This window comes from Myotis nattereri, assembly GCF_964212035.1.
Source record: "Myotis nattereri genome assembly, chromosome: 17".
Lineage (NCBI taxonomy): Eukaryota > Metazoa > Chordata > Mammalia > Chiroptera > Vespertilionidae > Myotis > Myotis nattereri.
The window spans coordinates 9854430-9867895 of NC_138092.1; the positions used below are offsets into that span (position 1 = coordinate 9854430).

The 13466-nt window shown below is 54.3% G+C and overlaps 1 protein-coding gene across 3 annotated transcripts in view; it reads left to right on the top strand.

Annotated features, from left to right (window-relative positions):
* The window catches only part of PTDSS1 (phosphatidylserine synthase 1), a 48953-nt gene extending 45575 nt beyond the window's left edge, over window positions 1–3378 (top strand). For all 3 annotated transcript variants that reach the window (XM_081111721.1, XM_081111722.1, XM_081111720.1), the window contains 2 exons: window positions 232–301; window positions 2336–3378. In XM_081111721.1, coding sequence (XP_080967847.1) covers window positions 232–301; window positions 2336–2436 — 171 coding nt within the window. In that variant the 3' untranslated portion in view covers window positions 2437–3378. The remainder of the gene's footprint in view (window positions 1–231; window positions 302–2335) is intronic.
* Window positions 3379–13466: the final 10088 nt, after the last annotated feature.

Sequence of the window (13466 nt, forward strand, 5' to 3'; positions counted from 1 at the left end):
ACATCTTCGCCCTTTATTCATACCTTGAGTCTAAGGAACTAAAGGTACTTTCTAGAAGCGTTTTGGACCTTGGCTTCATAGCTGAGAAATAAAAGCGTGAGGAGGTCCTGGCATGGGGTGGTGTGACCCGAGCCGCTAGGGGCTGGGCAGAGCCTGTCGCTTGCTTGCCCGCCATGTCTTCCCAGGGAGGGCTGCAGATTCCTCACTAAGCCCGCCTGCCTCTCTCCCCAGACCTTCTCCGAGTGTGAAGACGGCAGCTACAGCCCAGATATTTCCTGGCCTCACGGGAAAGGGACAAAAGGTATCTCTTCTTTGCTCACTGTTTAAACTTTACTGGCTCCTGCCCTTCCCAAGGCCCAGTAAGGAGACTGAGTCAGTATTTCGCTTCTGCCTGTTGATAAGTGTGTGCCCTGAAGGGTCTCAAGCTTACTCGTCGCGTGCCTCCGTGCCTTCTAAGAAAACATGCCACGTGCTCGCAGGATCTGCCCCGGAAACTTGCTTAAGAAGAGGCGCCGCTAGTTCTGCCTCTTCTGAGGCAGGCAGACGTCACCAGGCCCGTATAGCTCCAGCTTCCTGCCAGGAGTGTTCTTCTCCCGGCTTTGTCCTGAGTGAGAGGGTTAGGAAGGACCGTATGCCGAAGGGGTAGATGGATGGACCCTTTTACCCCAGAGGCAGGCCAGCGGGAGAGGGATTTCAGTGGTGAAGTCAGGGATCTCCCGCTGGCCTCTCTCCAAGGAGCGTTTGGGGAAGATTTGAGGCCACCTGGTTATTTTAAAGAATTAGGGACATGAAATAATGACACTGAGAGTACTCCACTATGAGCCCACTGGGAGGCCTGACTGAAGGAGAGAAATAAGCCCGAGGCTGAGTTTTAGCTCCGAGAACGGCCCAGAATGCAGTGGGCCAGGGAGAGGAAGGTGCAGTATCCTGGTTGCCCGCTGAGTTCTTTTGGGGTCAAGCCTCTCCGAGCTCTCCCTTGGGGAGACACTGGCATACACTCCGCTGCTGCATTGCCAGCACCCCCGTTGAGATGGTTTTTGCCAAACCCAGGAGTTGATCAGCAAGCTGTTTTGGAATGCTGATAGAAGCGGGCAGAGGGGTTCCCCAGGGCTCCCCGATTCACAGCCCGCCCCTCACAGATCAGTCTTGGCACTTGCGGCACTTCTCCATTGAAAAGGCTAAGAGAAGTAAGCAGTGCTGGAGATATATGTCAATAAAAATAAAAAGAATAGTAAAAAAAAAAAAAAAAAAAGGAAAGATCTTCAGTGGTAAAAGTCTCCTGGACTAAGCCAGATGCCCGTTCCAATGGAGGCCACACCCTCTGAACTTTCTTAGTGGCTGTCTCAGGTGGAGATCCCCCTGGGGTGGGGGCTGAGCCCTGGGACAGACAACCTCTGGCCTGGCTGTGAGGCCAGGAGTTGGCCACGTACATAACCCAAGAGCAGAGCCTACCCAGTGCCAGCAAGTTTGCTGACCTCCCAGGCCTTACACATCTCTCCCTGGAGTGCCCCTCCCCCCGCCCTGCAGGTGCGGCTGACTGACTGCTCAGGACTCAGCTGATGGGAGGTCCCTCTCTGAACTCCCAGACCACACAGCCTGGCAAGTGATGTGTTGTCCTTGGAGACGGCGCCTCTTGAGGGCATGTGGCATCTTCGCTGCGTGGCTTCAGTGCTGTTTGTCATGAGCAGATCTGTAAAGTGGCCTCCAGGTCAAATGACCGAGGGCATGTGGTCTGTTTAATTTTGTAAAGTCAAGAAGCCTGTCCAGTTTAGGGGTTTAGAGATGGGTGTGTATCGTGTCAGGTATGGGAACCTGGATTGTGCACTCTGGCTGCGAGGGCAGACGACACCCATGCAGTTTCCGTTCTCATTGCCCCTCCCTTGTGCTTTGATTTCATTTGTACACTCACTTCTGGTTCCCATCACCATTCACCCTGCACATCCTTCTAGGGGACGCCAGCCCATTCCCCCCAGGCTGTGTGCCCTGCCTTCCCAGGCACCAGCTGAAGCTGAACTGGGGAGGGCCCCCTCTCTTCTAGACAAAGGGAAAGGAGGGCTTTTGCGTTACTGTGCAGCCAACCTCATCCCCCTTTATGGCCTGAATCCACCCAGCAGTGAGGGTCACTGTGGGCTCATCTCTGGGGTGTCCCTGCCGTGCCTTCGTTTATTAATGAGGCCACTAGGTGGCGCGCAAGGATCAGTGGAAGAGTCTGCACTTCACCCACAGGCCTAGGGCAGCTGGGCAGCTGCCAATCTGAGTGAGCCCGGGAACCCCAGTGCCCACGGCGACCCCAGCGCCCACGGGGACAGTGACCTGTACCGGTTCCTTTGACCAGGTTCTGAAGACAGGCATCCAGGCAACAACGAGAGCCATTCTTCCAGAAGAAGGAACCGACATTCCAAGTCCAAAGTCACCAACGGCGTTGGGAAGAAATGAAGACCTGGTTAATCCGCGTGTTCCGGAGCGTGCCTAGGACCGAGGGAAGCGGAGCCATTGCACCTCCCGCGAGAGGGCGACACGGACAGTGCGGACGGGAGGAGGAGAGGGGACTCGGGGGGTGTCATCATCTGAGGGTGCAGTCTTTCCCACAGACCGGCCACAGCAGGCAGGCACCGCCTGGGGCCCTCTGCCAAGGCGGGTCTCTTCAAGGTCCGCACTCGGCATGCGGTCACCAGTAGCAGGCAGGACGTGTTGGAAGGAAAAGGTCGCTGTCCTCACAGCCGCCAAGAGCCGCATGTGCGGGCGAGTCCTGTGGGCACCGGGGAAACTTCGCTCGCAGGGCGTTGGCCGTAGAGCGGTGCACGGCCCCAGGTGTTAGGAATCTGCCTCTCCATCCGATTGGTTTACACTCAGGCCGCTTGTCTGTATTTTATTTTGTTGTTATTTGTTTTTAAGTCACGCTGCTTAACCACCTTCAGAAGCCACTGCTGGAGCTGAAAGGGGGAGGCCCCCTCTCTTCTAGACAAAGGAAAAGGAGGGCTTTTGCGTTATTGTGCAGCCAACCTCGTCCCCCTTTGTGGCCTGAACCCACCCAGCAGGTGTGACCCAATCTGAGGAAAGGGTAGCGGCCTGCGCAGGAGCCTGGGCTTCAGATCAGAACCGGTTTTGTCCCAGTCGGACCCTCACTGTCCACACTCACCACAGTGCACTCCGTGGACCTGCTGGAGGGGCCGCGCTCGCCCCCCCACAGCCAGGTGCCTTTACATTTTGCTTCCTTCCTCCGTGGCGTGTTGTGACACTGTCTTTTGCTCCCTGTGAGGTGCTGGTGAGTGTGCCCTTCTCCACACCATGCTCCAGAGTGTTCTCCCCACAGCTCCTCGCCTCTGGCGGCTCCTGTTTCCAGTCAAACAGTCCACATTAAAGCCTGTCCAAGACCTGTCTGCCAGGTGCTCATTCCTCTGCCTCCCGCTGGTCTTTCCCACCCCTTCCCAGCAATCAGTGTGTTTTCAGGGGACTCTGGGAGGTTGTGACTGTCAGTGTTTTATATAGATGTACAGAAAGCCGCTGAAAGCAGGCCTTTGGTTCCCTCATTTCAGAGCACCGAGGTTTCGGTGTCTTTTCTCCCTTTAAGGCAATCTCTAACCATGGAAGTGTCATGTTTTTCTTTTTCTGCAGAAGAATCCAGGGTGAAGGGGTTCAGTGAGTCATGCACGCTGGGTCACAGCCTGTGACCCGGCCTCTGGCGGCCGCTGGGTTGAGGGTCAGTGAGGAAGGGCCGCCGCTCGGGCTGCCGTGCGCTGTGTGAGCAGCGGCCATGGGAGCACCGAGGAGAGGCAGCGAGCTGCTTGTCTCAGAAATGCGCCCACCGGCCCGGCTGGTGTGGCTCAGTGGTTGAGCATTGGCCCATAAACCAAGAGGGTTTCTGGTTGGGTTCCTCAGGGCACATGCCCAGTTGTGGGCTCCATCCCCAGTAGGGGGTGTGCGGGAGGCAGCCGGTTCATGTTAGTCAATGTTTCAATCTCCCTCTCCCCTCCTCTTTCTCTAAAAATCAATTAAAAACATGAAAAGAGCCGAAACCGGTTTGGCTCAGTGGATAGAGCGTCGGCCTGTGAACTGAAGGGTCCCAGGTTCGATTCCGGTCAAGGGCATGTACCTGGGTTGCGGGCACATCCCCAGTGGGAGATGTGCAGGAGGCAGCTGATCGATGTTTCTCTCTCATCGATGTTTCTAGCTCTCTATCTCTCTCCCTTCCTCTCTGTGAAAAATCAATAAGATATAAAAAAAAAATAAAAACATGAAAAGAAGTGCACCCACGGCACTGTTAGAACCAGCCAGCAGGCCTTTGGGAGACGGGCGCGGAGGAAACAGTGTGTCCGTTGAATGTAGTGCATTTGTTTGCCCCGCACTTGGCCGTCGGGCACTGAGTGCTTCTGTGTCTCCTGCCTCCGCCCTCCTCTCCGGGGCCACTTCAGAGTCTGCAAGTCTGTTTTCCGGGGGAGTCAGGCCCAGCGCCTTCACGCCCTGGCTGGTTGTGAGCTGGTGAATAGCTCGGTCCCACCTGAGAAGCCAGGGAGAGGCACCTGTTAGCACAGGGGGGTGACCCTGCCTTTCCTGTGGGCTGTGCAAAAAGCCAGTGCACACGAGACTGTTTTCCCTACGCGCCCTGTACGAACTGGCCAGGGAAGTCCTCAGATACTCTCCATGCCTTTTCTTGGAGTTTAAGCTTTTCTCAACCCCCCTTTCCGTAAGCACTCCCGAATCCAGTGGTTACAAGGCCGGTGCTTTCCATGACCGGCCAGCCCCACAGCCCCCTTCCTCCTGGAAACCATACTGTGGGTTTGGCCTACTTTCCCCACCCGTTTCTATGGAAATGGGCCTCACACTGGTGGAAATGGAATGCATGTTTCAGAGACCTCATTTAATATGGGACATTATTTGCAAATTAGCACACGCTCATCATTTACAAACTGTCCTCCCAAAAGCCCACTATTTTAGACGGAATGCAGGAAGAATGTTATATGTATTTTTCTCCTTAAGTAGCTTTGCCCTGAGTGTTAGATACTTTTCCCTTCTTGTCATTGTGGGTCTTTCCGTGGCCTCTCCCGGCTTTTCTGTCTGTTTCCCATTTGTAAAAGCCTTAGCCAAACTGCTCCCACTGCGAAGCCAGACGTTTCATTGACCCGTTGAACATTTCGATGATAAAAGACATCCTGTAAATGCCAGTCTTATTTGCGCTAGGACTTGTGCGGACAGTACCCACCCAGGAGAAATAAAATAAGATTCTCTGCACCTGTGGATCTCCCGCCGAAGCTGCTTCGAGGCCCTTCTAAGTGATGCCTCTTGTCAAGACTCCGCCTCTGGGATGGACCCGCTGTTCTGTGTATAATAGTGCACGCGGGCAGGCCCTCACCGCGGGAGGTTGGACACAGAAAGGAAGGCCAGACGCGAGGTGGAAAAGAAAAAACCAATTGAAAGCCAGACTGAAGCGAGCACTTCAATCGCAGATCTCATTTGCGTGCCCTTCGCGTTCTGCTGGGGGAACTCCTGGCTGACACAGTTGGGCAGGCGGGCTTCCCGTGTAGCCTCGTGATTGTTAGGAAAACTGGGAATCCCACAGGCAGGCTGTTGCAGTCTGGAATATATCCCATTTATATGATTAAAATCAAGGTCAGCCAAGACTTCTAAGTTCATCGGGATTTCATTGCAAACCCACCTCTCCTTCAGGTGTGTTCACTGAAAGAATTAGGTGTGGGATTTTGTTCTCACGGGGTCAGCCTTAGTCATGGCGAGGACCGCTCTGCCGCAGTCTGCTTGCCCATAATTAGATATTTACAGCTCTTCCCCGTGTCACATTTTATTCTAAACCTGATGCCACAACAATCACAGGTGACAATGCTACAACCATTGCAGATGAAGTAAAATTTTAATTGAACTTCGGAATTACCTTTGATGCAATACATACGGCTTTTTTATTTTGCCATCTTCTGTGACCTTAAAGGAATTGGGAGTGTCTACAAAAGGAGGGCTGTGAATTTTTAGTTTGTGGGGATGCTAAGAGGTAAAGACCCCCTTGCCTCCTGCTTACTGAAGACTGCCTGTCATCCATTTCAGAGGCTCACCGTGACTGGGTCTGCCTGGACTTCCCCCTGTGCCTCAGTTGGGCGGGTTTGGAAGCTGTCTGACCGGAGATGTTTGCCGTCAGAATCTAACACTCAAGGATGTGCAGCAGGTCCACGTAGCCCCACAGCTCAGGACTGAGCTTAGTTTATACATCTTAATACTCAGGGTGAAAACTGGGCTGGTGGAGGGTGTGACAGGCATGCTTCCCGCCCGCACTGCTGGCACAAGGGACTCGCAAGTCCCAGCATCATCTCTTGGAGCAGGGAGACGGGCGTTGGCAAATCCACCCCCTTCTGATAAACGCAATGGGGACAGGAACGTCATTCAGAAAACGGGGTTTGCCTGAGAGGTTTGCTGCCACAGCTGATGTAACCACCCAGCCAGCCTCAGCCCTGCTGGGCTCAGACTGGAACCTCTGTGGCCGGTGTGAATAGGTGTGAATCGTTTGCCTTTGCTACGGGAATGCTCTGAAAACATCCTGCCCCAAGGCCTGCCACTGGTGGGCACCCTCATGCCCAGAGGTGGCAGGAAGAGTTCCTCCGAGCTGCCTGGCCTCCTGCCCCTCCACGCAGTCTCCCCAGCGCCTCAGACACCGTGTTCCCTGTCTCCATCGGATGCTGAGTAAAGGGAACTGGCTTTACAAACCACAGGAAATGAGGTTTGTTTGCCATTAAATGGAAAATAGAAACATTTGAGACTGAAGAACCAAAATGGTGCGTTTTCATGTCTGAAGCAGACACACAATAGCCGTAATGACAGTGTGGAGTCGCCGGCAGGGGGCTCGTCAGTCCACATGGGCAGCCCTGCATGGCATACCTGCGCCTGCTCAACCAACAGCTGTGTCTGCCTGTTCTCGGCAATCCAACCGCCTACAGCGTGGCCCGGCCTGGCGAGGTGCTGGATTTCACAGTGCGACCTGGGGAAGGCTTAAGAAAGCTCCGCTTTTTTTTCTAACATTTTTATTGATTTGAGAGAGGGAGAGAGAAATAATGAGAATCACTGATCGGCTGACTCCTGCACGCCCCCTACTGGGGATCGAGCCCGCAACCTGGGCATATGCCCTTGACCTGAATCAAACCCAGGACCCTTGGGTCCGTGGGCCGGTGCTCTATCCACTGAGCCAAACCAGCAGGGCAAGAAAGCCCCGCTTTAAAAATGTTTAGGATCCCCACCCTCTGAGTGAATGACATCCAGACCAGAAGCGGGGGGAGGGGTTCACCAGGGTCACTGCAAGCGAATCTTCCAGATGAAAGCTTGCACAGCACCGGGAACCTTTGAGAAACTGGAGGGGCCTCTGGGACCTTCCCCGGAATCTTCCCAGTGGCCACATTTGCACTGGCTTCCCTGGAGGGCAACAGCGAAGCAGCATTTCATTTCCAGGGGAAAGGGCGCCCCTCACACAGCCCCGCCCACCGCGTGTCCAGCACCGAATGTGTATTCTTTTTTCTCTCCTTTTTAAGAAAATATATTTTTAATATTTTTATTGATTTCAGAGAGGGAGAGGTAGAAACACGTGATGAGAAACAGTGATGCCTGCCTCCTGCAGGCTCCACACTGAGGATCAAGCTGGCAGCCTGGGCACGTGCCCTGACCGGGAACCACTGAGCCACGCGGGCAGCCCAATGTGTGTTCCTGAGTCCTGCGAGTTTGCTGTGGTACCCCCTTTTCCAAGGCCTGGAGGCTTCGAGGTTAAGCCGGTGAGCAAGAGCACGCAGCCACCAGGGGGCGCCGGGGAGCCGGAGCCTAAGGCTCACTCCAGGCTCCTGGACTCCTGTGCACCCATCTCGCCTCCTGTAGGATCCAGTCGCGCCGCCTCGGCCTCAGCAAAGCACGCCCCCGCCTCCCTGCCTTCGGAAGGGGCCGCAGGACTCAGGTCCCGGCGCTGGCCGTGTGAGGGACGCCACGCCTCCGGGCCAGCCTCCAGATGTGGGCCCGGGTGCGATGGGTGCTGCTGGGGGGAGGGATGCCTGTCAGGCGGCGGTGCCTCTCGCTCCCAGAAGCAGGGTCCTCTCTCTCCACGCGGTTCCTTTCCTGGTGTCCTGATGCATCCTGCAAACTCCAAGGAAGGCCTCCTGCCTGGAGCGCTCCCCCTGCCCTCAGGAATCTGCTTTACGATCTGGCGAGGCCATAAACCTCCGCTCTTCACTGCTGAAAAACAGCGAAGTCTGGGAAAGAATGTAAATCATAAATACCACATTCCTAAGGTCAGCAATACTGTAATGGCCCGGCCGTTGGCTTTTAAATATGGTGTGCATATGGCTTTCATTTCTAAGGGGCTGGCTTCTCCCACCGCCCTAGTTCCAGGGAGAGCAGATAACGGGGGTGAAACGTCCCACGGAGATGCCGTTTTTTCCCAGACGAAAACTAGCATTTTGCTGATGACTCGCTGCCAAATAGTTGGAAGTGCCACTCTTCGCCGGGAGGGATGGGACAGTAGGTGGCGGTGACACCTCTGCGTCCTCCCCGGCCTGCCCACGTGGTCTGGCTCCCCTGCAGGCCGGGCCCTGGCGGTCTCCCTCTGCTAGACCCTCCCTAAAGCCTTCACTTCCCAGGAGGAGGCTTTCCTGTCTATTTTTGAAATCCCCTTCCTGCCCCTTTTCCCAGGCAAGGTTCTGCTCATAACGGGGACTTGTTGCTGCTGCCGCAAGCAGTGAGGACAGCCACAGAGTCTCGGGGAGACCAAGCAGCCGCATGGGTTTGAGTCTGTTCCAGGGGTGGGCCAGCCCGGCTTGGATTTCACAAGCTGGGCAGAAGCGGCCGCTGGTCGCCGCGTGAATTCCGGCCGCCTCCTCCGACCACGGAATCCAATGCCCGGGATCCCTGTGCTGCTGCTCAGCATTCCCCCCTTTCGGCCCAGCCTCGCCCAGTTCCCGATGATGGGTGCAAGCTGAAAAAACACCCCGCGTCTCAGACTTCCCCAGCTGCTGTTCGAACGGCCCGAGCATCTATTAAAGTCAAGGTGTTTTCCTTTGTGTGGTTAGCAAGTATGCGGACCGTGGAGCAGTGTGTGCGAATATGATGCTTACAATCACACACGTGTCCACCCACAGACATATCTACGCTCCCAAGCACCTAGTCACTCCTGCACTCGCCCTCATGTCTTCCTGATGTTTTCTTTGGAAGCCAGGCCACCCAGAGGGCGTGGAGGAGAGGCGGGGAGGTGGAACGTCAGCTGCAGGTCCATTCTTCAGTGTGGAGTCTCTGCCAGGAGCGTCTGTGTCTGCGCATCTGAATAATGTCAACAGCAAAGATAAGCCCGAAGGGATGGCCACGGGACAGGTACACCGCAGAGCGATGTCTCGTTTTGTGTGTCCACTGGGCCCGGCTCAAGGATGCCCATCAGCGCGTACAGCATCCCCTCTGGGGGTTTCTGTGAGGGTGTCGCAGGAAGAGATCGGCATTTGAATCGGAAGGCTAAAGCAGGTGGCCCTCACCCATGTCATGTGGTGGGCATCACCCAGTGCATTGACAGCCTGCACAGAACAAAAGGAGGGAGCGAGGGTGGATTTGTTCTCCTGAGGCATCCACCTTCTCCTGCCCTCAGACGTGGTAGCTCGCAGTTCTCAGGCTTCCAAACTCAGCCTAGGGCTTCCCACCACCGCCCCCTCCCCCAGTGCTCAGGCCTTTGACTCAAACTGAATTCACCATCAGCCACCCCAGTTCGCCATCACAAAGACAGCAGACTGGGCCCTCCCCGCCTCTGTTACTGTGTGAGCTAATTCCTGTCACAAACCCATATAGGAACTGTGTGTGAGCACGTATAGACAGCTGACCCTGTGTGTGTGTGTGTGTGTGTGTGTGTGTGTTTGTGTGTGTGTGTGTGTGTGTGTATACAGTTGGCCCTTGAACAGTGTGAGTTTGAACAGCACAGGTCCACTTACACAAGGATTTAAAAAAAATAAATACGGTAGCCCTAGCCGGTTTGGCTCAGTAGATAGAGCGTAGGCCTGTGGACCAAAGGGTCCTGTGTTCGATTCCGGTCAAGGGAATGTACCTTGGTTGCAGACTGCTCCCCAGCCCGGGCCCTGGTCAGGGCTCATGCAGGAGGCAACCAATTGATGTGTTTCTCTTACATCAATGTTTCTCTCTGTCTTTCCCTCTCTCTTTCACTCTCCCTAAAAAAAAAAAAAAAAAAAGGAAAAATATCCTTGGGTGAGGATTAACAACAAAAATAATAAAGGAGTAAATAAAATAAATACAGTAAATTTAATTTCCTTATGATTTTTCTAACATCTTGCTCTATTCTTTGCTGTAAGAATACAGAATATAATACATATATAATACATACAGAATATAATACAACATATGTGTTAATTGACTCTGTTATCAGTAAGGCTTTTGGTCAACAGCAGGCTATTAGGTGTTAAGCTTTGGGGGAGTTATCCGTGGCTTTCCCACTGTGCAGGGGGTCGGCGCACCCCTAACCCCTGCATTTTGTATGTGTGTGTATCCTATCGGTTCTATTTCCCTGCAGAATCCTGAATCATACAGCCAGCCTTGGATTGGACTGAGGTTTGTAAGTTTAACTTATAAAAGGAAATGACAAAACCAGAGTGCTTGGGTAGCGGCTGCTCCGAAACGTGCTTGTTGGCAGGTGAAGGAACTTGCGTCGTCACTGGGTTCCAGGTAACATCCCGGCGAGCAGCGGAGTTGCCTTTTAAGCTTAGGACAGTGGAGTCAGCACAGTGCCCCCCAGCGGCTGCCGCCGGTGTCATGCACTCACCCCCAGTGGGTGCAACAAAGCTGCCCCCAGGTCAGAGACGAAGGTTCATTTCACACCGGGACTCGCCATCGCAGCCTTTCCCACTTGTCCTACTCCAACCTTGATTTAAAAAACAAAACAAACATATATATATATGTTTGATTGCAGATAGGAAGGGAGAGGGAGAGAGAGAGAGAAACATCAATGATGAGAGGGAGTCCTTGATCGGCTGCCTCCTGCACGTCCCCTACTGGGGATTGAGCCGGCAACCTGGGCATGTGCCCTTGACCAGACTGGAACCCAGGACCCTTCAGTCTGCAGGCCGACGCTCCATCCACGGAGCCCAACCTTGATTTTTAAAAAATTATTACAATTAGTTGTGTTTAAGAAATCCTTTAATATCCAGCTGCTCAGACCAGAAGAAGGAAAAATCACATTTAGGTAAACTAACACTTAGATTAATTATGTGCCCAGCACCATGCTTTTGGAAAATTATCCAATTTATTCCTCAAAAGAAGTTCACTGGTGTTGTTTCATATTACAGATGGGGAAATGAGAAGTTTGACAAGCTAAAGACTCAGGTAATCTAATTCCAGACTGCTATTTTTAAAAAAATTTATCTTTATTGTTGAAAGTATTACAGATGTCCCCTTTGTTTTTTGTTGTTGTTTTTTTTTTCCTCATTGACCCCTCCCCCCCCCCTCCCAGGCTTTCACCACACTATTGTCTGTGTCCATGGGCTATGCACGTGTGCATATAAATTCCCTGGTTAATCTCTCCCCGCCAGGCCCCCTACCCCCGCCTTCCCTCTGAAATGTGTCCGCCTGTTCCAGGTTCTATGTCTCTGCATCTATTTTGTGCAATTTAATCTCGATCCCTCTGCCTGAGAGTGAATAGACCCCCATCAGTAGTGGAAATGGATCGCGCCCCTTTGGAGTGTTACTCAGGAAATTATTTCCAAGTTTCTGAGAGTATCCATTCCTTGATGGTGAGGACCGAGACCACTTCTTGATTCCCAGCACGAGGGCTGGGGCAGGCGCAGAGGCCCCCACTCCCCTCTCCCCCCCCCCCCCCCCCCCGGCGCCTGCTTTGGTGCTGCCTGAGCCCCAAGAATGCTCCCGTCTTCTGCTTGTGGATGCCGGTTCATGGGTGCAACTCAAAACTCCAGGTTTTGTGGAGCCCTCCATTTGGGGTTCATCATTCTAGAGGTTCTTTCTAAGAAAAAGAATATAAAAAGGCTTACCTCTCAAACTTGACCAGAGTAAATGCCACGTGACCCCAATGCTAGGCAGCTGTGGGCTTGGAAGACGCCCAGGCTAGTGAATGGGGACTCAAAGCATCATTTTCACCAACCGCACGGTAAATCTGCCTCTGCCTTCACCTGGGGGATCAAATAAGCCACATCTTAAATTCTTCCAATTAATTGCTCAGACCCTGAGATCCTATACCAGCAGGATGCCCCCTTGAGCATCATTCCACCCCGCCCGTGCTCTCGAAGGACTTAGGGATCTGGCCTACACTGGAGTCCCATCAGCCCTTGGGCACCACGATTCCAGTTCTTGCCTCAGGGCAGTGAGCAGCTGGCCACTAGGCCCTGGCACGTCTGGTCAGTTCCCAACCCGCGGCAGCAGTGACTGGCATGGGTGGCCAGGGGCCACCGTGTCTGAGAGTCATTCCCACAGCACAGCACTGTGCCAGGAAGGGGGATCCTATTGGACATTCACGCCTCCAATAGCCTCCTCCACACCCAGCTCTTGCCCCCAGTGGAGCCCCGCTCACCTCTGGCACCTCCTTCCCTCCTCTGGGGCCTCCGTAGCCATCACTGCCAGGTCCAGGCTAACTCATCAGGGAGAGTCCCAGAAACTGCACCAACGGGAAAGAGTGGTGTTCTCAGCCCCCCCCCCCACCCCCCCCCCGTCCCCAGCCCCCCGCCCCCCGCTCTTTGGCCTCTGTGACTCTGTCACCTCCTGCCTGGACAGCCTGTCCCCAGCGGGCATTGCAAGTGGGCGCTCGGCAGGCCCCTGGCTCCAGCCCTGGGGGTCTCTCCCAGAAGGATCCGCCGGGTCTGCTGCATCGGATGTGACAGTTCACAGAGGAGTTCCTGCTCCCGTGTCAGCTGCTTCCTTCCTGGCAAGACGCAGCGCAGCCCTATGGTTCTCAGGTGGCGACAGCAGCATTCACGGGGTTCTGGCTGGGGCCACGATGGGCCCCGTGTCTTGGGAAGATGTTCTTCCTTCTCTGGACGCAGGCCCGGCGGCTCTTCATAAGGAAGGAGCCCCAGCAAGCACTTCCACTGGTGTCTCCCCAAACTGAAATAATTGCCTGTCATCCTGTTCCCGGGATCCTGCCGGGACCAGCTTTGCTTGGGGAACTGTGTTTGCTTTGAACGCAAATGTTCTTCCCTCTCGCATCTGCTCGCCACCAGCTTCCCAAACAGGCAGTGGCAGACCATCGAGGAAAATATCTTATCCCCGGAACAAAGCGCGATGTGTTCTTTGAAAAGGCGTCTCCTTAAGAAAGCCACCCCCTTGTGCAACCTCCGCCTTTTCCAGGCAAGTGCCGATGTGAACTCGACCTTTCTCGGGGGCTTCCCTGGGCCAAAGGATGAGTCATGGGCTGCACAGTCCTCCTGCGAGATCACCGCCCGTAGTCAGACCACCAGTGCCTTCCGCTGACGGAACCAGAAGGCTGGGCTGTATTTAAA